Source organism: Tursiops truncatus, chromosome 20, assembly GCF_011762595.2.
Source record: "Tursiops truncatus isolate mTurTru1 chromosome 20, mTurTru1.mat.Y, whole genome shotgun sequence".
Classification (NCBI taxonomy): Eukaryota; Metazoa; Chordata; class Mammalia; order Artiodactyla; family Delphinidae; genus Tursiops; species Tursiops truncatus.
In genome coordinates, this window is record NC_047053.1 from 32,478,723 (window position 1) to 32,503,253 (window position 24,531).

Here is a 24,531-nt window from a genome sequence, read left to right on the forward strand (position 1 = left end):
AATAGGTCTCCATTTACATAAATTCTGAAGATGAACAATTTTTGTCTCATCTAAAATATTTAAGTTGAAGTCTACCCATCCTGACTCTAGAATAAAAGACTGAGGATACAGGAAATAAATAAGTGTAATTCAAATGTTACTGAGAAAAGGTTATCTATATTATAGTATTACAGTACTGATAACTAACATTCATGTCAGGCACCATTGCAAGTACCTTACATGTATGAAGTCGATTTTTCATTCCACTGTACAAAACTAGCAACTGAGGAAAATCTACTAAGAGTGAATAGTCTCTATCACTGTACAATCATAATCCTTTACCTTCGGCAGAGACCTGCATACTATCTGGATGAAGGGCCATAAAGCCTTAGGAAAGATAAGCTGTAAGAGAAGGGAGCCAGAGGTGGATCAAGTAACAGGAACATTCTTCCTTATCAGGATAAAATGTTTATCACTTTTCGAGCAAAGTCATCTCAAATGGAAAGAGACAGGAAAGAACATGGTTAAATGATGGAAAATGAAGTAAGAAAGGGAGAAGCTGACCATAATCTTATAGCTGCAACATTATGAAGGTAAGGTCTGAGCTACGATAGGGATGAGGTAAAAGATATTTATATATAGATCAAAGAATTTAAAATTCTAGTGAACTTGAATAACCAGCCATATAAAAGGCATCTTGTTGTGGCCCATATCACAAAAGGCCATCAACAAATCAAGAAACAGTGAAATAAAGAGAGCAGTAGGTTTATTCTTGGTAGACAGCCCGTGCTGCTTCTTGTCCATCCAAAAAAAAAAAAAAAAAAAAAGTGGGTGGGAAGGGGCATTCAACCTCAAGACTTTACTTCGCAATGTGGTTCCAAACGCCTCTCCACAGCATACACGACACGCTCTTCCACACTTGAAGGGAAAAATCCAGTTCACCACATTTGGGTGTTGTTATTTTTAGCATAAACTTTTGTTCTTCTGTAAGAAGCATCGCTCTGGATTCAAACCACATGAATGTCAATGAATGTTTTTTCCATTATATAATCATTTAAAAAATCACCTATGAATTGAAACTTGACATGATGCACTGATAGTTTAGGATCATTTTTCACTAGTCCCATGTTCTTGTAGTTGATTTCAAATGTTTGGTACAGGTGATTATAAGACAATGTATTCCATGAAAACAACATTCATGCTGGAATCATAAAATCACATTTGTGATATAGTCTTTTTAGAAGTCTGTTTTTAACTTTTGTCCTCAGGAGTTACTTTCTTCTTGCTGTTCTGACCAGTGACCTTTTTCCTGTGACAATGAAAGGAAAGACCAGTGACCTTTTTCCTGTGACAATGAAAGGAAAGTTGAATTAGAAATTTTTTTTTGTTGTTGTTTTTTTTTTTTGGCTGTATGCGGGCCTCTCACTGTTGTGGCCTCTCCCATTGCGGAGCACAGGCTCCAGACGCGCAGGCTCAGCGGCCATGGCTCACGGGCCCAGCCGCTCCGCGGCATGTGGGATCCTCCCACACCAGGGCACGAACCCGCGTCCCCTGCATCGGCAGGCGGACTCCCAACAACTGCGCCACCAGGGAAGCCCTAGAAATTTTAGATATATGTACTTTCCAAAACTCTACCAGTTTAATAAACATTTACTGAAACCTCCTGTATAATCAAGTATACAAGGCACTAGGAACACAAAGATGTGTCTTTGCCCTTTAGAAAACCACATCCAGGTTAAGTGAGACAGAAACACCACAGTAAACTACACTACAACATGGTATAAAAGACAGATTCTGATCCTGAATTAATAAGAAGAGTTCACATTGATTAAATGCCAGATACTGTTTATAAGTCGTTTATATGTATCAACTCAGATAGTCTTCCTAACTTACGAAGAAGATTCTATTATTATCCTCATTTTACAGATGTGGAAAATGAGGTAGAGTGGTTAAGTAACTTGCTGATCATCACACACTGGTAATAAATATTAGACATGACACTGGTAAAAATTTTAGACATGACAGTCTGATTTTAGACTTTGGTGAATGGTGAATGCCATCAACTAACTGTTAACACAGGAAAAGGAAAAAAAGTTTTGAGAAAATAATCAATATTCACATACTACAGTACAGTAATGCAAAGTTCTTAGATGTATATCAGTTCATTTAATCCTCCACCAACTCTGAGTGGCAGAGTTGGTATTATTTATATAACCATTTCCATTATATATAGGGGGAAAGAGGCTTAGAGAGGTGAAGTGACTTGTGCAAAGTCACACAGGAAAAGGTGTTATTAGAGCCAGTTATTCTGGCTCCAAATCCAATCTCCCCTACGCCCTACTATACCAGTTTGAGTTTGCAGCGCCTGAAGTGACACCCATTAGGCAACAGGCTTCAGGTTTATAGCTCAGTTGGGAAGCTGGGCTTGAAGATATGGACTTAAGATTTATCAGCATAGAGCTGAGGCCACAGGTGTGGGTAGGATCATTAAAGCAACATCTACAGTGGAAAGGTAAGCTAGATCAGATCTTGTTTGTATGCTATGTTAAGAAGTATGGCCTTTAAATGTAAAGAAAATAGAGACAGAACCAAAGCATCTTAAGCAGGGGGCTAGTGACAAGGTTTGTAACAAGTGTCCTCAAAGTCTTAGTGCAGCTTTAAGTTTTAATAACCTCAGATCATTAAAAGCTACAAACTTACAAAAATCAGCAATTAAACTGTCATTATTTAAAATATTGATTTTATTTTTACAGTTCAACACAGCCATGATCTTATGCTCTAGACAATTTTCGACCTTTGTAAAAACTTTTATCAGCTGCGGCTCAGTGCCTGAAAGGACTGCATTTCCAATCCTAGCTTTGAGATCACCCAAAGAATGAGGTTCTGATGTGTATGCAACAATTCTGCAGCAGCCCACCACAAGAAAAAGTCTTATGAGACAGATAAGGTGACCAAGCAGGGCAACCTTCTCTACCAATCCACTGGTCTGTCACCCAGGAACTGTTGCCACAAAGAATAAAAATAAAAATGTATTAAGAACGCACAAAACTGAATAAGTACCAGTTAAATTAAAATAATCTTTCAAATGATGTAGTTTTATAAGGTTGTAACATTTATTCTTCCCAAGTTATTAAAGCTTAAAACCACCGAACCCTTTGGGACACTCTGTACAGTCTATGTACTGGGGCTGAACATTATTTCCCACAACCAATACAAAATGCCAGGCAGACTCTTTCACTCAGAAGGAAAGTGCAGGTTTTCTCGCCTGGGTTCACCTTGTTCCTTCTACATGCCTAAATTTTACCCATCCTTGAACATAATTCTACTTCCTTGAAACTTTCTGTAACTACACCAATCCATAATGATTTTTTTCCCTTCTCTAAACTTCTGTTTTATTTAAAAATTATTATCTAACTTTTCTCATGTATATTAATCTCCTTTCCCTAACTTCAGGAAAGGGGTTGTCTCATTTTACATCCATTCATACACCTCACTACATATTATATATGTAGTAAGACTGAAGGTGAACAGTAGAACTTGGTAAATGCCTACATTTTATATATGTTATATATTAATTGGTACTAATAGAATTTGAAGAGTGTCATTTTTCCTTAAATAGTGGAAAGAATAGTACTGTGAAATCCCCTATGAAATCATGTAGTTTCCTGGCAGTAACAGGCAAAAAAGGTAGTCCTGTGTGTATGCTAAAAAAAAAAAAAAACCTATACCTTAAAATCCTCAAAACTTCAGCTAAATGACTACAAATTTACTCAAGTCATACTGTTCAGAGGTGTTACAATGTGCTTCAGCATAAGCCCAAGATCCTACTGAAATCCTGCCCAGAATATGGAGCTTGAAGGAAGACTCCATCAATGTGAGTCAGCAGTCCTAACTACTGGCCTCAGTAGTGTGCCCAGATACAGGCTGTGTGGAGATGGTGGACAGTGCAATTCTAATTCATAGTGAATTGAAATCATATTTTCAAAGATGGAGAAATACAGATCATTAATATACAGATAAAGAAAAATTCCAAGATTGAATTATCCAAGTTTCCAAATCACAGGCAACCTAAGATATATTACTTTTATTACCTTCTATAATGGACTGTAGACCTATCAAATTCTACTTCTAAAAATCTATCCTAAGGAAAAATAATGCTTACGTTATAAGAATATGCCAGAATCAAACAGTAACTTTTACCATATACTTACCGTTTATCCTTAGCTTTTTCTAAGAAATATTTTGGAGTTGTACTAATGCTCTCCCTTTCCAAAGGCTTCTTAATCATCTTTTTCTTTTGTTTACTGAAAGTTACAAAGAAAGAACTGAATTAACTGCAACTTAATTTAAAAGAGCTAAAACTAGTTTTGGTTCTTTGGTTCACAAAATTCGTTTCCTTCATCCACTTACAGATTTACAGTGACACCACTGTATCCACTTTAATATACTAGGTTACCTAACAGCATCTAGAGAGGTAACCCAAAGGGATGATAAATTCAACCAATTTTTTAAAAGGCACTGATTATGATTAAAATATGTCGTGTGTCACTCTTATATCTTGTGCTAACAAACATTAGAGTTTGATTTTGGCCAATTAACTGCTTTTTATCAGTTTTATGAATTAGAACAAAATCTCAGCATATTTCACTCATGTTGAATAATACTTTAAAAATCTGAATACTTAAAATTTCAAGGATGAAAAACTGGCAGGGAAAGAACAGACAGTATTCACACATATTTAAAAGGAAAAATTTTAATCTTAAAATGTTCTAAAAATAGTACTATTATTAGAACTATAATGTATAAGAGTGTGAAATCAAGAATATATATGTAAAGAGAGAGAGAGCGAGAGAGAGAGAGAAGCTCCAGGTAAATTCAAGATTGTACCTTAGTAGTTTCTGGAAACCTTTTATGTATTCTGGGACAGGACATCCGGCCTGCTGGATAACATTGGCAACACTGAAAAAGGTACCCATAAACGTAAATTTGTATCTTGTCAAACTGATGTTTATGTACATAAACCCTCTGCACAATACAAGAGGAATTAAAACTACACAAACAAAAAAGTAATCCAGTAAAGTGTTCTGATAAATTATTACCAATTATTACCAGATACAGTCATATTGGATTACTGAGAGAACGGTCTGCTGGACTGAAATCAATGTCTTGATGAAAATTTTAGATAGCATCTGTTTCTACTCAATATTTAACAAGCCCTAAAAAGCTACTAAGCCCAGTATTGGATGAGACACTGACTGAAGTCAGAGTCATACTTAAATTTATTAAATGATAAAGCTTGACATGGTCTCAAGCTTCTCATGTATACAGTAAGTCCCCTACAAATGAACCTTCAAGTTTTGAACTTTCAAAGATGTAAACATGCATTCGCATGCCCAATCAGGTAAATTAGTTCACATGTCTGGCGTACACTGTCATATGCATACATCCTCTACAAGTGGTTGTGCTTTTGTGTACTTTACTGTACAGTACTGTATAGAGTACAGTAGCACAGTATCTTTGTTTCAAGCCCAGGGTGTCCGGAAGCAAGCATAAAAGCAGTGGTGACGTAGCTGGTACTGCTAAGAAGCACCAGCTGTTGTACTGTACTACTGTACTTTTCAAGGTACTGTACTGTAAGATTAAAAATGTTTTATTTTGGGATTTATTATGTATTATTTGTGTGAAAACTATTATAAACCTATTACAGTACGTACTATATAGCCGGTTGTGTCAGCTGGGTACCTAGGCTAACTTTGTTGGACTTATGAACAAACTGGACTTAACGAACACACTCTCGGAACGGAACTTGTTTGTATGTAGGGGACTTACTGTAGTAACTTATTCAATCCTTACAACCCTTTGTAGTAAATACTATCATTATCCCCATTTCCCAGATGGAAAACTGAGGTACACAGTTGTACTGATATGGGGGTCATCAGATGCACATGCTTGGAGTTGCTGAGAACTCAGGTGAATCTAGGCTATTGGAATGTACTCCCCTACACATCACATGTGAAAATCTGATCACAGCAAAATCAAGGCTGACAGAGCCAAGGCTCAGAAGGCACGAAGCAAAATCTTCGCCAAAACTGATAAACAGAATAAAGTACAAACTGCCTACATCCACAACTCAACTTCATTTGTTAGAAATATGAACTGTTGCCAATTATCATCAGCCTAAAATTTCTGTAGGCAGCCCAAATGTAGGAAACTCAGCTTCTATATTAAAATCTATGACGATGGGCTAAATTAAGATTCTAAAAGTGTATCTATCATAGGTTACCCAGGCTTCAAGGGGCTACAACTGAATATTAGAGTGTGTTACTAAAACAGTTTTTCCTCTATGACAGGTGATCCTGGGACTAAACATAAAACTCCAGCTGCCCCTAAGAGTAATGGGAAGAATACACCCATGCTAAGAGATCATTTTGACGGGGCTATAAGAGACTCAGGGGTTAACTTTAAACAATTAATCCAAAACCTTAATATTACATTTTGAGTAATATCAAGTGAAGGCTATTGGGAGAATTCTGTGAGTCTGAAACTTTTTTTTTTTAATTAATTAACTTTTGCCTGCATTGGGTCTTTGTTACTATGCGCGGGCTCTTTTTAGTTGCAACGAGTGCGGGCTACTCTTCGTTGTGCACAGGCCTCTCATTAAGGTGGCTTCTCTTGTGGAGTACAAGCTCTAGGTGCACAGGCTTCAGTAGTTCTGGCACATGGGCTCAGTAGTTGTGGCTCGCAGGCTCTAAAGCGCAGGCTCAGTAGTTGTGGCCCACGGGCTTAGTTGCTCCGCGGCATCTTCCTGGACCAGGGCTCGACCCCGTGTCCCCTGCATTGGTAGGCGGATTCTTAACCACTGTGCCACCAAGAAAGCCCGTGGGTCTGAAACTTAATGAATATTCCATTGTGAATATTTCCAAAATCTAACAATGGAAGGGCAAAAACGAGGCCCTTTGATCATTTTTCTTTTTTTCATGGCTAAGGTTTGTTTGACTAATACCATAACAGAATTTGGGACACAGCCATTTTGTAATTATCCGTTAACTGTGTATGAGAATAATGAATCAATTTTGCCAACTTAATGCTAAATTTTTTCTCCTAATTTACCTTCTTAATAATGGTTTATCATCTTCAGTGAAAAATGTAACAGCTTTTCCTTTATGCCCGGCTCTTCCAGTTCGACCTAAGAGAAACCAGACCATTAAAAAAAACCTACTTTTGGGAGGAATGGGACCTTCAAGAATCACATATACAAATCACTGGATTTTCACAGCACTAAAAACTTGAGCATGCTGAAGGGACTGGTAGTGGTGCTAAGAGAGGTGAGTAGAGGGGTGGGGCACACGACTCACCTATCCTGTGGATATATTCCACTGAGCTGGTTGGAAAGTCATAGTTGATGACCAGGTTCACACCTTTAAAATCGATCCCTCTGGCTAGCAAGGCTGTACAAATAAGAACCCAGATTTTTCCTGCTCTGAAGCTATGGACTGTGTTATCTCTCTGGTTAACAGAACATATATTAAATGTTTTAGTACCACTCTAGGAATGGAAAACAAGTACTTCATAAATTTACTGCCAATTAAAAAAAATTTAGTTGTTCTTTATTGCTTTGAAAGTATGCATTTGACTTTACCTGTTGCTGAGTTCTGTCTGCATGAATAACATCCACATTAATACCTTCATATATGAGCTCATGAAAAAGTTCTTTAGCCCTTTCAATGGACTGAACAAAAACAAGAACAGGTGGATTGAAACCCTAAAAGAAAGCATACATAATCCATAATCAAGAATATAACTGCAGTATTTCATATGATTTTAGTTCATTTTAATTTAGAAATTGACAAATTTCTTAGACCAGAGGTCCAAGCCTGCCTCTGTCTTCCTCACCATCCATTCTCTACAGTGTGGTTCTTTCTCTTGTTGTGGAGTACAGGCTCTCCATCTAATTCCAATAATCTTGTCTAATTAATTCCCCTTCATCTTTCTACAGCAATGGATGCCCACTCTTTGAAATAATCATCTGATTGCTTCTGTGCTTCAGAACATTTTTGTTTCTTCTTAAAATGTAATAGCTGTCATTTTTTTAAAAATAAATTTATTTATTTCATTTATTTTTGGCTGCATTGGGTCTTCGTTGTTGCGTGTGGGTTTTCTCTAGTTGCGGTGAGCAGGGGCTACTCTTCATTGTGGTGTGTGGTCTCATTGTGGTGGCTTCTCCTGTTGCAGAGCACGGGCTACAGGTGCATGGGCTTCAGCAGTTGTGGCTCACGGGCTCTAGAGCGCAGGCTCAGTAGTTGTGGTGCACAGGCTTAGCTGCTCCACGGCATGTGGGATCTTCCTGGACCAGGGCTCGAACCCGTGTCCCCTGCACTGGCAGGCGGATTCTCAATCACTGTACCACCAGGGAAGCCCCAATAACTGTCATTTTAATCTGTTATTTATCCTAACTGTGGGTATTCCCCAAAGCTTAGTCCTTGGTTCTCAGTTCTCTCAATATAATCTTTATCTTATCAAGTTCCATAAAATCTCAGTTATCAACCAGCAGCCCTAAGCAAATGATTTTTATTTTTTACATTAATATCATCAAACCCCACCTCTCTCTCAAACCAGCTTTCTATATTTTTGACTGTCAGCATTAGGGCTTAACCTTATTATTTTGGTCCACGCACCCTTTCAGAATCTAATGAAAAAAAGCTATGAAGCTTTCTAACAGGCAACCACACATTCACACAAAATGTTACATATAATTTCAGAAGGTTCACAGAACTCCTGAAGTTTATACATGGCTAAAAATCTCTGGTGTATAATTCCATTTGAGTATCTGTGAAAACCTTAAATTTCCTACTGCCAAATGATATCCTTAAGAACATTAGTAAAACATGCACATAATAGCATTTATTATGTGCCAAGCACTATTGTAAGTACTATATTTCTATTAACTCATTAATAAAACAAAAAACCCCACTCTAGTGTCCTATTCATTAATGCCCCAGTTCTCTAAGAAACCAGGAGAGTGATGGGGGGAGATTCAGGGGCAGATATATACAGGCATACTTTGTTTAATTGCACTTTGCAGATATTGTGTTTTTTACGAATTGAAGGTTTGTGGCGACTCAATGTTCAGCACCATATTTTTCCAACAGCATTTGCTCACTTCACGTCTCTGTATCACATTTTGGTAATTCTCACAATATTTCAAACTTCTTCATTATATTTGCTGTTGTGATCTATGATCAGTGAGTGATCTTTAATGTTTCTGCTATGACTCAGTGAAGGCTCAGGTGTTGGTTAGCATTTTCAGCAATAAAGTATTTTTAAGTTAAGGTATGTACATTGTTTTTTAGACATATGCTATTGCACACTTAATGGACTACAATATAGTGTAAACATAACTTATCTATACACTGGGAAACCAGAAAATTCCTGTGACTCACTTTATTGTGACATTGGCCTTACTGTGGTGGTCTGGAACAGAACCCGCAGCGTGCTGGTGTGGAAAAAGGAGGCATTCAGGGCAGCAGGTAGGTCTTTCCCTGGCCTACCCCGAGCTGGGAACAGAAATCTTAATATATTCTGAGAGGAGAGCCTCTCCCCTTCGAGACAAGAGTTGCTCCAATGTGCTTCTTACTGATTTACCACTGGATTACTAAATATGACGCAGGAATAGCACTCAACCTCCCTTTTTTTTTTTTTTTTAAGTTTCTAAAACCTTTTATTTCAGCTTAAATATGGAAACAGCCAGGGCACGGAGGGGGGCCCACCCAGGAATCCTGTGGCAGGACCCCCTCAATAGCACACAGCTCAGCGACCCAGGCCACAGCACTGATCACCCTACCTGGGGACAGGGAGGAGAGCTGGGGGCCCTGCAGCCAGTTCTGGATGGGAGTTAGGGTGTGGGCAGGGAGAAGCTGGGACAGAGAGACCCCCAAGACTGCCAGCAGGAGGCAGGAGACCCAGCAGAGCCCCAATCAAGCGTCTGCCAGGAAGTTAAGTGCTCATAATAAATCCGTCTTCCAAGGCTAGTCATACAAGTAATTGCTAGTAATATTACACCTAGTAATACAAGGCTTGGTGAACATTAACAAAACTCACGAATGTAGTCCAAATATACCTTTTTAACAAGTTCTCTCATGGCCAGAAGTTTTCCAGTCTCAGACCCAACGAAGAGAAGCTCTTGTTCTACGGTCTCTACTGCAGAATTCCTAAGAAGAAAACATCCCTTGTAGTTTGCAAGAGCCAATTTTTGTTTCCCCCCTTGAATTCTAAATAAATGAAAAAATTTACACACAACTCCAACAGAATGACCTTTTCCACTGTCAATATAAGTACTGAATTATTTATATTTTAACTTAAAGACAAAGTTGTTATTTTTAAATATTTTATTCATTCTTTTTAATCCAAGTATAGTTGATTTACAATGTTATATTAGTTTCAGGTGTATGGCAAAGTGATTCAGTTATGTGTGTATATATATGTGTGTGTGTGTGTGTATATATATTATTTTTCAGATTCTTTTCCATTATAGTTTATTACAAGATACTGAATATAGTTCCATGTGCTATACAGTAGGACCTTGTTGTTTATCTATTTTATATACAGTAGTTTGTATCTGCTAATCCCAAACTCCTAATTTATCCCCACCTCTGCCTTTTCCCTTTGGTAACTGTAACTTTGTTTTCTATGTCTGTAAGCCTGTTTCTGCATTGTAAATAAGTTCATTTGTATCATTTTTTAGATTCCACATATAAGTGATATCATATGATATTTGTCTTTCTCTGTCTGACTTACTTCACTTAGTATGATAATCTCTGGGCCCATCCATGTTGCTGTATGGCATTATTTCATTCTTTTTTATGACTGAATAATATTACTCTGTGTGTGTGTGTTTAAGTGTGTGTGTGTGTGTACACCACATCTTCTTTACCCATCATCTCTCAATGGACATTTAGGTTGCTTCCATGTCTTGGCTATTGTAAATAGTGCTGCTATGAACACTGGGGTGCATGTATCTTTTCGAATTATAGTTTTCTCAGGATATATGCCCAGGAGTTGAGATTGCTGGATCATATGGTAACTCTATTTTTAGTTTTTTAAGGAACCTCCATACTATTTTCCATAGTGGCTGCACCAATTTACATTCCCACCAACAATGTAAGAGGGTTCCCTTTCTCCACACCCTCTCCAGCATTTATTCTTTTTTCTTTTTTTAATTTTTATTGGAGTATAGTTGATTTACAATGTTGTGTTAGTTTCTCTAGCATTTATTCTTTGTAGACTTTTTGATGATGGCCATTCTGACTGGTGTGAGGTGATACCTCATTGTACTTTTGATTTGCATTTCTCTAATAATTAGTGACGTTGAGCATCTTTTCATGTGCCTACTGGCCATTTGGATGTCTTTGGAGAAATGTCTATTTAGGTCTTTGAATGTTTTGTTATGATTATAAAAATGTTATCTCAAGAAAATTAAAAAAAATAAAGACATAAACAATAAAATTACCCACAATTCTACCATTTTAGAATAAACTTCGACATTTTGCTGTGTTCTAGTCATAAATTTTCATGTGTCTAATTACTTACAGAATCTTTCTAAAAGTAAAATTATTGGGTAAAATGAGAACGTTTTAAAGGGGGTTGTTACAGATGCCTAAATTTTTTTCTTAATGGTTAGCAAAGGTTTATTTATTGACAAACAGTTGGGGTGAGGTATCTTTAGGCTTTATTAACACTCTATACCATGTATAAATACTTTTTCCATTCTGTTATCTGCCTTTATAATTATGTTTATGGTTAATCTGTTCTATTTTTCTTTTTATACACAGGAGTTTTATGTTGAAAGTAGACAGGATATTCTTTACTGTTTCATTTGGCTTCTGTTTTACTTAACATGGTACTACAGGCACCTTTTCATATAGCTACAATCTTCACTCTGACCATTTCATGCGTTGCATTATAGTATATCAAGTGGCAATATCATAATTTCATAAGACTTTTCTCTATCATTTAGCATAAATGCTCCCCAAAATATTTTTAAAAAGCAATTATAAATCAAGTGGCTCAGTAACATCAGCTTCCTTCTCTGTGGCCCTACTTTGTTAAGCCATCAACGAGATTAAATCCTTTGGGTGGCCACAGAGCTCATGTCATACTTTGTGGATTGGAAAAACCAACTAAACGCATGAGGATAGGAATATTAATATGACAATATGAGAATCTCCCTTTGGATTATTCTAAAATAGAAAATGCTTAATCAATCTTGACTTTAAAGAATATATTTCTTTCAGTCAAACTCTTTTTATCAATCTTAACCCACACAACCTATCTCTTTTAGTCTAAAATAATGACTTGTGTTTTTTTAAAAAATGAGTGGGATAATGTGGAAGAACAATTACCTTGCTCCAATAGAAACAGTAATGATATTATCCAAGTTGAGTCTGCACCACTGCTCAACATCATAGGCAAAAGTTGCACTGAACATAGCTCTTTTGACCTTGTGGGATGTGCAGGCCAAGAAAATGGAAGCCAGCTGGTCTCTGAACCCAGTTTTGCCATCTTCAAACAGTTTATCTGATTCATCTACTACCAGCCATTCAACACTAAGAAATAACAAAAAAAAAACTTGTGGGTATTGAACTGAAAGATCCAAGATGCTTCACTACCTGTGGGAACAAATGAAGAAGTCCAACCACAATGATGCTTCTCAGATCTACATATCATACCAGAAAAAGTATAAGAAAAATAAGCAAGAAAAAGGTAAAAACAAAATAAATATAAATTAATGTACCTATTCCATTAGCCCCAAAGATATGAGGTTCCACTGGCAATGACAGAAGCTCAGATAAACCTTATGAACGCCATCACCATTGCTGAAAGATGTGAAAATTTCTAGGCGAATTCTGTACTAACTGCTTATCGGAATCTGTTAACTTTCTTCCAGACCAGGATAGTTACTTTTCTATGAGTTTAATGAAAACCATTTTTCTCAGCATCAACATAGCAAGCTCCAAAGAGCAATAATACAAGTAACTGAGGACAAAATATAATCAATTTAATGAAAAACACACATAAAAGACATTATTAAAGTAATGTACCTTGTTAAGTCTATTCCCGGAGGATCTTGCTTTAATAAATAGATTAGTCGATTTGGAGTAGTCACAAGAATATCTGTAAGGAAAAATAAATGGTACAAATTGCAAAAACAACATTCATCCCTCTTGAATTAGGGGATTAAGTCTCCTGAATTTCCGTTAATAACCTCAGGTGGGGAGAAGTGGTTATATGCACTACACCACCAACAACACAATAAGCTAATATACATATTTTTTAAATCCATCATAGCACAAACTACTATATCCTTACTCTCCTTTTATCTGATCTACTTTCTCAGCTTCTAAGAGGCAAGAATACTATAATCCACCAATTTGCTTAACAAACATTTGTTTGTTTTTCAGGAAAATACTTTCCTTAAATGCAACTTTACTCAGAAGCTAAAGATAAAAGACAAGTAAAACAGATTCTCTGGCTGATCTAAGAGTAGGGATGTAAATCAATCTTATCTGCAGAATATTTCCATGGCAGATTAACAATCAATAGAATAAGCAGGGATTCTCAACCTCAGCACTACTGGCATTTTGGTTCAGACAGCTCCTTGTTGTAGGAGGCTGACCTGTGTGTTGTAGGATGTTTAACAGCATCCCTGGCTTCTGTCCCTATACTAGTAGCACCTCTCCCCAGTTGTGATGACTTAAAATGTCTCCAGATATTGCCAAGTATCCCTGGGATAGAGGGTGAGGTGGGGGTGAAGGGCAGAATCACCTCTGGTTGAGAACCACTGGTATATATTTATATATCTACTGGGTGGGGGTGAGGAGGAGATCTCTTTCAGCTTTTCTAAAAATCCAACTAACTACACTTGAAGAACTTCTAGGTAGCAATTAGGATACTTGTAATTTCTAACTCCCTTACATCTCAAGCACGAAGCCCCTTACCAAACTTCTTAGATGATTTAGGTCCAAATTTCTTGGCTGCAACTGCTGCTTTGTGGATCATGTGTATCCTGAATCCTGTTCCCTCAGATATTTTTACTAACTCTCGGTGAATCTGAAACAGAAAATGATAAAAACATTAGCTGCTAAAATACTTGGATAAGATGTATAGTCTCTTTTTCATTATTAACAAAATAAATCTAGTATCAACTCATGAATACTTGAAATTAAGCCCATAATAATCTGTAGATTAACCTGGAATCTCAGCATTTTGGAACGTCAATACTAAGTAAGATTCAGTAGTTTCTTCCGGTCTAGTAAACTAGTTCCAAGAGATAAAACCAAAACTCTTCCATTCTGTTACATATTGTTTGTAGAATACAGTACTGTTACAAAACTATTTCATACTTAGCATGTATTTTATATTAAGCACATTGGGAGGGTAGAGTGGATCATTGTATAGTTTTACTTTCTCAAAAACTGAGATGAGGTTTCATTTTTCTAGGTGAGGAAAAAAAGTTTTAGAGGGGAACTATATATGATAGTAGCCTTCCAACTTCAAGGATCTTAGAGCATATACCAAAGTATAAATGTTAAGAACAACATATTTTATAAAACTGAAAAGACTTAAAAGACTGGCCCACATGCAGTAAGACACAGAGAAGTGTGCTTTGAACAGAATATGTGACCATGAGAAAGACACGGGCCTTACTCTTTTGGACCTTTCTATTACCCTCAAATAAGAAAGATGACTGACAAACACAAACACAACCTCTTCAGAAAGTACCAGTCATACCTGGCTGGCAAGTTCTCGTGTTGGTGATATAATCAGGGCTCTGAAGCCTTTGTTTGTGGGTTGTTTCAGGTGCATTAAAATAGGAATGCTAAAAGCCAAAGTCTTTCCAGATCCAGTAGGAGCAGAAGCCAGAAGTTCTCGACCCTAAAAACAGAGTATATTAAGTAAGAGTACATACATTTTTCAGAGCCCAGTCAAATAATGCTACCAGCCATAAAAATAACAAAATTATACATAATAAATCCAAACACTCACATTTCCATCACTCTTCTAACTTCTCTGATATTTGCTTTTCTACCCACCCCTGCTACAACCGCCCCAATAGAGTTTCTGAGCATTATTACTAAAGTTCATTTGAACTGGGTAAAGAAAGTAGATAACTAAAACCCAAAGATGATTCACAACCTTATTTCCATTATTTCAATTTTTCTTTCCCCTAAACCTCTTTATCAAAGCAAAATTACAAAACCAACTTTTTGACCTGATATCTGCATTGCTCCATCCTTAAAGAAGGTTTTAATAAATAACAGAATGGCTAAAAGTAAGAAATAAAAAGTGGTGAGGGCCTCCCTGGTGGTGCAGTGGTTGAGAGTCCGCCTGCGGACGCAGGGGACATGGGTTCGTGCCCCGGTCCGGGAAGATCCTACATGCCGCGGAGCGGCTGGGCCTGTGAGCCATGGCCGCTGAGCCTGTGCATCCGGAGCCTGTGATTTTTTTTTTTTTTTGTCACTGTGATTTTTAAAGCTTTAAGTTAAGGTCACTACAGAAACAACCTTAAATGAAAACTAAAAGCAAATTTACTATAATGTCAGTCAACAACATCATTCAAATATATTCTTATTTCAGTTCCCAAAGAAAATGAAAAGGGTTAGTATGGATGAGGAGAGAGGGAACTCATATCCTTTGGCTACTAGAACTGAAGGCCATCTTGGTTATGTTGGGGAAAAAAGTCAGCTCTCACCACTACAAAAAGAAACCTCAGAAAAACTTAATTTCCAAAAGTCTAAGTTAACTCATACCTCTATCAACAACACATAAACAAATTATGGTATATTCATACAACAGAATACTACTCAGTAACAAACTACTGATATATGCAACATGGAGGAATCTCAAAAACTGTATTAGAGTGAAAGAAACCAAAAAGAGTAAATAATGAATGATTCCACTTACATGATTCTATAAGAGGAAAAACTAAAACATGGCAATAGAAACCAGAAAAGTGCTTACCTCTGGGCGGGGGTCAGGGGAGGACTGAATGGAAGGGGTATGAGAGAACTGGCTGGAGTGACAGAAATGCTACACATCTTCACTGAGTTGATGGTTACATAGGGTATGCACTGTTGAAACTCAATGAACTGTGCACTTAAAATCTATGCATTTTTTTGGTACTTAAATAGACTTCAATAATAAAAAGTACTGGGATAAAAACAAAGTCAGGTTATATACAAGAATTCTGTATTTCTGAAATAGTTCTTGAATATTACAAACTAAATCATGGATGAAAAAACAGAACATAGTCCCTATCCTCAGAAGATTAACACTCTTAGTTAAATGGAAGAGATGAATATAATTAATGCAAATCCATAGTAAAGTGTAAGACAAATGTTGCAAGAAAAAGAAAACACATGGAGAACTGGGTGGTAGGGGAAACAGTGTTGGTAAAGGAAAAAGATCACATCTAGCAGTAGTGATCAAGACAAATCTTACGGAGGCACAGGTATTAGAGACGGACCTTGAAATCAAGGGTAGGATTTCAACAAGGGGAGATAAGGCAGAAAGGAACATTTCAAAGACAGAGGAAAGAGAATGAACACACACACACATACACATGCACGCATCCTCACTTACAGGCCTTCATACTCACATGCAGCATAACTGGAATGGCTTGCATTTGGATTGGCGTAGGTATCTGGAAGCCTGCATCTAGAATGTTCTGAAGCAGTCGAGAATTGATTTTAAATTCCTGGTCAAGTTGCTGAAATGTAGCAATTGGGTCAGGAAGATCAGTTCCTTGGACATGAATTTTATGTTTATTCCGGAAGAAGTTTATCTGAAAAGTGAAATAAAGGAGTCGCCATGAATGTGGTCAAATACCGTGTCAGATGTTGTAAAGCAACAGTAACGGTTTCTGGGATAAGCTTTAGTAACATATGAAACTTTCTGGTTAAATTCCAATCCCTACAAGATACAGATATTAGGTATAATTCGTGCCCTTTCATAGAAGGAAGACCTTCATAACAATGAAACCTATCTATCCACACTTTCCTCATATTAATGTCAATGTCATGAATAATGTGTTATTCACATTAATGTGCTACTGTCACAGTCACAATCTTATATAAACTTCTAGAAGGCAGGCACTGAATCAATCTATTGTCTTCATGTGGCACTTAGCAGACAAGTGCCAATGCTTTTTAATGATTACCCTAAACTCTACTTATTAAGACTGAGTGCCAAAAGCAGAATCAAGTGATGCTGATTTTTTTGTTTTCCCATTCTCTGATCCAGACAGCCAAATTCTAGATTCGGGATTACTAACTGAGCCGAACAATACTCTCCATCTGCAATACAGCAGGAGAGCAGCAAACACGACAACGGCATATTTGTTGTTTCTTCTGAATTCTACTCCTCCTAGTCCCAAGTCATAAAATAGGTTTCTTAAGAATTCTAACTCTCAAATCCCTGTCGGAGGAAATCCTTCTAAACCAGTGTGAGCTTAACATAAAGGAGAAAGGGGGCCAATTTCATGTTTATCAAAAGGGAATAAGAAATTTTAAAAATTTAATTCTAAACACATCATCAATTTGGACCTAAGTTTCAAAATTTCAAGATACTTTCAAGAATTTTAAACTTTAAAAATTTCAGCCACAGCACAAACACTACTTTGCTTTAAGTTTCCATTAAAGTAAAATCTAATCTAATGTAAGTAATCTTCTAAACAAAACCATACTCGCTTTTACCACCAGAATAACTCAAGGATAGCGAAAAAGTCATTAGGCCAGAAACACAATTGGGTGAAGCCATTTTTCTAACCTTTTCTTTTCTGAGCTGCTCCAACTTTCCTGAAGTTAGTTTATTTTCTCTTTTAACTTTTTTATCTTCAATCTTTGCTTCCACAGATGATATCCACTGTATAGTAGAAACTTCTTGAGACGTAATTTCTAAAATATATTTTTAAAAAATTAAAAGATTTTAAGTGCAGCATTCTTAGGTGGCACACACAGGCCATACCTTACCTTCACACTAAACAAAAGAAAAAGTACGAGTGGTTGCAACTAGATGAAAGAAAGTAATAGGAGGTATAAAAATTGGGAAAGGAGGGCTTCCCTGGTGGCACAGTGGTTGAGAGTCTGCCTGCCAATGCAGGGGACACGGGTTCGTGCCCCGGTCCGGGAAGATCCCATGTGCCGCGGAGCAACTAAGTCCATGCACCACAACTACTGAGCCTGTGCTCTAGAGCCCATGAGCCACAGCTACTGAGCCTGAGTGCCACAACTACTGAAGCCCGCGCGCCTAGAGCCTGTGCTCTGCAACAAGAGGAGCTACCCAATGAGAAGCCCACGAACTGCAACGAAGAGTAGCCCCTGCTTGCCGCAACTAGAGAAAAGCCCGCACAGCAACAAAGACCCAAGGCAGCCAAAGATAAAAATTAATTAATTAAAAAAAAAAATTGGGGAAGGAGAAGCAAGTTGTGTGTTGGTAAAATCAGAGCTCTGAAGCTCACTCTTTCCTTTTTCTTCTTTTTAGTTATTTCAGCTTTGTAATATGTACCTAAATGTACACTTGAAAACAATGAGGGATTAATTCAAAAACTATTTAAACAATAAGAGATGTCAATGAGGCAGCCAGCTTTTCTATATCCACAACCAGCTAGAAAATAAATACGATGCAAGAAAAGATTTCACTTATAATAGCAATAAACACAACACAATACTTAAGGACTACTCAATATTATAAAGAGAGCAATTCTCACTAAATCTGTAAATAACACTACCTCAATGAAAAGTAATGATAGGATTGTTTTGGTAACTGGAATAGCTGACTTTAAAGTTTATATGGGAAAATAAATATGTACGAATACCTAAAAAATTCTAAGAAGAGTAATGAGCAAAGACTACTTCTGGAATTTCTTTTAAATTTTTTCAACTTCACCGATGTACAACCAACACAATAAACCGCATATATTTAAAGTATACAACTTGAGGCATTTTGACATTATGTATGCACCTGTTAAACCACCACCACATTTAAGACTATTTCTATCACTTCCCAAAATTTCCTTGTGGCCCCTTACAATGCATCAGTCCATCCCTAGGTAATAACCTGTATTCTTTCTTTCTTTTTTTGGCTGTGCCGCACAGCATGTGCAATCTTAGTTCCCTGACCAGGGATTGAACCTGTGCTCCCTGCAGTGGAAGAGCAGAGTCTTAACCACTGGACCACCAGGGAAGTCCCCTGTTTTCTGTCACTGTTGACTAATTAGCTTTTTTTTTTCCTGGAATTTTATATAAATGGAATCATATAGTATTTAATAAATTTAGTCTGGTTTCTTTCACTCAGGATAGTTATTTTGAGATTCATCCATGTTGGAGCATGTATCAATAATTTTAACTTTTTATTTACAAGTAGTATTCCATTGTATGGATATACAATTTGTCTATCCTCCGCTTACTGAAGGACATTTGGGTCATTTCCAGTTTTTGGCTGTTACATATAAAGCCACTATGAACACCTGTGTACAAGTCTTTGTGAGGACACATGTTTTCCTTTCTCTTGGGTAAATTCTAGGAGTGGAATAGGTGGGTCACATGGTAACTGCATGTTTATTTTTTAAAAACTCCTTTTCAATTTCTACCAGAAAAGTCTACTAGAGTTTTAACTGGGTTTGCACTGACTCTATAGATCACTTTAGGGAGAAAATATCCAGTTGCCCAATCAATAAAAAGAGTATGCCATACCACTCTACTGGAATTTATAAAGTAAGGCCACGTTAATTAACACAAGCTGGTACTGGTGTAGGAATACAGAATTAGAAATCAATGAAATAGAATAGAGTCGGAAGACCCAAATATATATGGGAGATAAGTTACAATAAAAGTTGTATTTAAATCCAACAGGGAGAAGATGTAATATCAATGTATTAGGACAATTAGCTAGCCATCTGGAAAAAAATTAATTAGTCCCGCATTCATTCCTTATACCAAATAAAATCCCAGAGGGTCAAAGATTTCAATATAACAAAATGAAACTACAAATAAGAAAACATGGGAGAATTTTTGAAAAATAAGCTTAATGCTTAGAATGTAAAAACAAACCCAAAAAACCATAAAGGAAAAGATAAATTTAACGCATAAAATGGCAACAAATAAATAAATAAAGACGATAAGTGACAAACTAGAAAACATATCTGTATACATAGTATGCTAGAATAGAGCTAACTTCCTTAATATATATAAGGCCTAACAAATTAAGAAGAAACAGATGAACAATGTTAACAGTAAAACGGTGCAACAGTACGTGAGGAGGCAAATTAATATAAAAAGGAAACTCTCGTACATGGCTGGTGGGCATCACCAATTGGAATGACTTCTTTTTTTGGAAAGACTTTTTAAAAAAATAAAATTTTGCTCCCTTTTATGAGACAGTTGGCATTAATAGACCTGAATCATTATTCATCCACAAGATCTTGAATTTTCCAATTAAAACTATATATATGTCTATCCACACTTGTTGCTAAATGGTTATAGGACATATCTGTGTGTTTCTGGCTGCCCAGAAAAACAGGGCAACCTAAGCTTGTGTCAGGTCTTTTTTCAATTCATCTCGGTGGAAGGCTTTATTAAACTTCCTTGTAGCCAGGAAAGTAACATGACTTGTTAACTATGAAATTCCACTTCTAAGAATTTATCAGACAGATATACCCGCACATACACACAAAGTAAAACATTTATTGCAACGCTGTAACAGTAAAAGTGAGGAAACAAACTAAAAGTCCATCACATAGGAACTTGTTAAATCACTTATGGAATGGACAATGGGATACTATGCTATATTAAAATGAACAAGGCAATGTACTTCCTACTCATTCCAAACAATCTCCAAGATATATTGTTTTTTGTAAAAGGAGTAGGGGTAGGGAAGGTTCAGAACAGAACAGCATACAGAGTACACTATCATTCACGTTTTTTAAGCGAGGTATAAATACATGTGAATAGAATATCTCTAGGAAAATACCTAAGAAATTGATTAACAGTGGTTGCCTCTGGAGAAATAGGGGACTAGAGACAAAACAGTGGAAAGAAAATTTACTTTTCACCATTGTATAACTTTTTAAAACCATGTGTAAGTATTTAGTTTATTAAAAAGGTAAAATGGGGCTTCCCTGGTGGCGCAGTGGTTGAGAGTCCGCCTGCCGAAGCAGGGGACGCGGGTTCGTGCCCCAGTCTGGTCTGGGAAGATCCCACGTGCCGCGGAGCGGCTGGGCCCGTAAGCCATGGCCGCTGAGCCATGGCTGCTGAGCCTGCGCGTCCGGAGCCTGTGCTCCGCAAAGGGAGAGGCCACAACAGTGAGAGGCCCGCGTACCGCAAAAAAAATAATAAAAAAAAAATAAAAAAGGGTAAAATGGCTAGGAAACTTAATAGATGTAACAGACAAAGAAAAAAGGTAAATACTCCTATTTTTGAGTACAGAAAAAAACCTTGTGAAAAACAGGCAAGGTGTAAAAACAAACAAGTCACAAAACTTGAAATGTAAATATCCAACAAAGCCTATGAAAAGATGTTCAACCTCACCAGTTATCAAGAAAATACAGGGGCTTCCCTGGTGGCACAGTGGTTAAGAATCCGCCTGCCAATGCAGGGGACACAGGTTTGAGCCCTGGTCTGGGAAGATCCCACATGCTGTGGAGCAACTAAGCCCATGCACCACAACTACTGAGCCTGCGAGCCACAACTACTGAGGCCGGCGAGCCTAGAGCCCGTGCTCTGCAACAAGAAAAGTTACCCAATGAGTAGCTTACGCACTGCAATGAAGAGTAGCCCCTGCTCGCCGCAACTAGAGAAAGCCTGCGCTCAGCAACAAAGATTCAATGCAGCCAAAAATAAATAAATTAAAAAAAAATACAAATTAAAAAATAGTTTCACTCATGAGATTGGCTAAAATGTTAAGACCAACAGTATCCAGCATTGACATGGCTGTGGGAAGTCATTTTGTATCTGTTCAAAGAAAGAAGTGTGCATATCCTTTCACATAGTGAATTCACATTTAGGATGCTAATTACAGAAATACAGCACCTGTACAAAAAGATATATGTACAGGTATCTTATTGTAGCAATATTCGTAATCACAAATACCTGGAAACAACCTGAATGCCATCAACTGACAAATAGCTGTATACTGTCTGAGGTGTAATCATAAGCTTGCATAATTTCTGTAATTGAAAAAAGAAAAAAGAAAAGAAAACACATCAAGCACTAACCTGAAGTCATCTTCTTCCTCTTTTTCTTGTTCTGCTCCCTCTTCCTTTCAGTTAGGCTCTCCTCATTTTTCTCTTCATCTTGTAGTTCCTGATGTGTTCTTGATGATTCACTCTCACCTGGGACAGACTTCTTGTTTCCAAAAAAGTCCAGTCCCTGTAGCACCTCCGAAGAATCAAAGTCATATTTCCTTTTTCCTATCTAAAACCCAGAAAATTTCAAATGAAATCTATAGACAGACTGGCACTGTTTTCACCCTAGCAGTGTTGGCAGTAAGGCTGTGGGTACAATGACTCCCCATCTTTTTTATCTTTCACCAAATATTTGTTTGAGCTGACAAGTGTGTGTTTGGGCAAATGGAATCCAAGACGATACCTTTTCTGACCTTATAAAAGTAATAATAATAGTCATAATAGCAACTAACACTTATAAGCATAACACATGCTGTCAGGCAGATTTCTAAGCATGTTTAGATATATTAAATTCCTTCTTCCTTCAACAACCCTAACGAGGTAAATAGCAATATTACAGATGAGAAAATCGAGGGATTAAGAGGTTAAGTAACTTGACCAAGGTCTCAAAACTAGTAACTGGCCGACCCAGGATTTTACCTAAATAATCTGGTTCCAGAGTTCAAACTCTTAACAACTACGCTATGCCGTCAGACAGAGAAAGAAGAAACACACGTGTTGCACACACACACACATGTCCCTAGTCCCAATACCAAGAAATCTTGATATTCAAGATTTTCCACAATTGGGCCCTAACTACTCCCGATTTATCACTCACTAATTCCCTATGTAAGATCTCCCATTTCTAAATCGCTCTTCTCATTGGTTACTTAACACGCCATGGAGTTGCGGGAATAAAAAAAAAAACATGCCCACTAAAGGCATACGCATGCCAAGACAAACCTGGAGAGACTACAGTGAAATCATCTGTTCTCTCCGTTTGGGATTTTTCAAATTCCTTTCCATCGGTTTCGGAAAAAAGATAACTCCTGAAAGTAGGATTCTAACTGTGCTTTGAATAAACTCAGAAAGGAGGCCGGGAGGAAACGTTTCCTTGCTAGACCCAACAAAGTCTACAGAATGATGGGAAAAAGAGTTCATTCAGAAGGCTGCAGTAAGCTGAACGCCAAGGGAGGGAAAATGCCCCACAGCCAGGCCACGGGGTCTCCGAGTGCCGGCTCCCCCAGCAGCCAGTTCCTTCTCCGGCACCTGCCCCTTCTCAGTTACTCAGGCTTCTGACACCTTGCACACAGTACCTTGAATCGGGCAGCGTCCGCCGAGAAGCGTCTCACGTCGAATTTGGCCCCCGCGCCGAGCCGGCGAAACAGATCGTGAGCATCCATCTTTTCCCAGAAAACTCCGCGGTCCCACAGCGCCTGCGCAGAGGACTCCCCTCCCGGAAGGCTAGACCTTGGGCGGAAGTGGCTCCGGGGGGCGGAGCTTGGCGGCAGTGAGAGTCTGGGAGTTTTTATCGTCTTACAGTGCGTCGTTTTTTATTTGTTCTTTAAAAAAGTATTTATCAAGATCCTCTTAAGCCGGGCACTGTTCTACACTTTTAGGGATAGTTTGGTAAACAACACCCCAGGAATCTCACCTCGGGAAACATATTTTAGTGGGGATGGAAGATGTTAACAAATAAATAAGCAGAATAATTCCTGAAAAAGTGCTATGAAACAAAACAGTGTAATTGATAGAGAAAGGGAGAGGAGCCACTTTTAGGTAGGTTAGTTAGGTTCATTCTGATGAAGTGATATTTGATCTAAGAGGAGGCAGCGTTTCCCAGATATGGGAAACAGCATTCCAGACACAGGAAACATTGTCTGAAGAAGGAAAAAGTTTTGGAACATTGAGAAAATAGAAAGAAGGAAGGCGAGGGTGACTGGAGCCAAGTTGCAGTGAGGGAGTGGTACAGATAGGGTTGAAGCGACAAGTGAAAATCAGATCTCATAGACTTTTTTTTTTTGCGGTACGCGGGCCTCTCACTGTTGTGACCTCTCCCGTTGTGGAGCACAGGCTCCGGACGCGCAGGCTCAGCGGCCATGGCTCACGGGCCCAGCCGCTCCGCGGCATGTGGGATCCTCCCAGACCGGGGCACGAACCCGTGTCCCCAGCATCGGCAGGCAGACTCTCAACCACTGCGCCACCAGGGAAGCTCTCATAGAATTTTATAACAGGGTCATGGTAAGGAATTTGGATTTTAATCTAAGCATGCTAGGAAGCTATTCAAATTTTTTTTTACTGAGAGTGCAACATGGCTTAGTTTATTACATTTTGTA

The 24,531-nt window shown here is 37.8% G+C and overlaps 1 protein-coding gene across 3 annotated transcripts; it reads right to left on the bottom strand.

The window, feature by feature from the left end:
- Window positions 1–728: 728 nt before the first annotated feature.
- DDX52 (DExD-box helicase 52) lies at window positions 729–23,666 on the bottom strand. 3 transcript variants are annotated; one of them, XM_019945476.3, is made up of 15 exons: window positions 23,512–23,665; window positions 22,247–22,445; window positions 17,803–17,930; window positions 16,634–16,819; window positions 14,767–14,910; window positions 13,974–14,085; window positions 13,077–13,149; window positions 12,378–12,581; window positions 10,097–10,187; window positions 7,619–7,741; window positions 7,335–7,485; window positions 7,090–7,165; window positions 4,867–4,938; window positions 4,191–4,283; window positions 729–1,288 (listed from the first exon to the last, which is right to left on the bottom strand). In XM_019945476.3, the coding sequence occupies exons 1-15, from the start codon at window positions 23,596–23,598 to the stop codon at window positions 1,231–1,233; spliced, it is 1,797 nt and encodes a 598-aa protein (XP_019801035.1). In that variant the 5' UTR covers window positions 23,599–23,665; the 3' UTR covers window positions 729–1,230. The 3 variants fall into 3 exon arrangements, with proteins under 3 accessions (XP_019801035.1, XP_019801034.1, XP_019801033.1); XM_019945475.3 differs by having other exon boundaries at window positions 729–1,324; XM_019945474.3 differs by lacking the exon at window positions 729–1,288 and adding an exon at window positions 1,366–2,979 and having other exon boundaries at window positions 23,512–23,666.
- Between the last annotated feature and the right edge of the window lie 865 nt (window positions 23,667–24,531).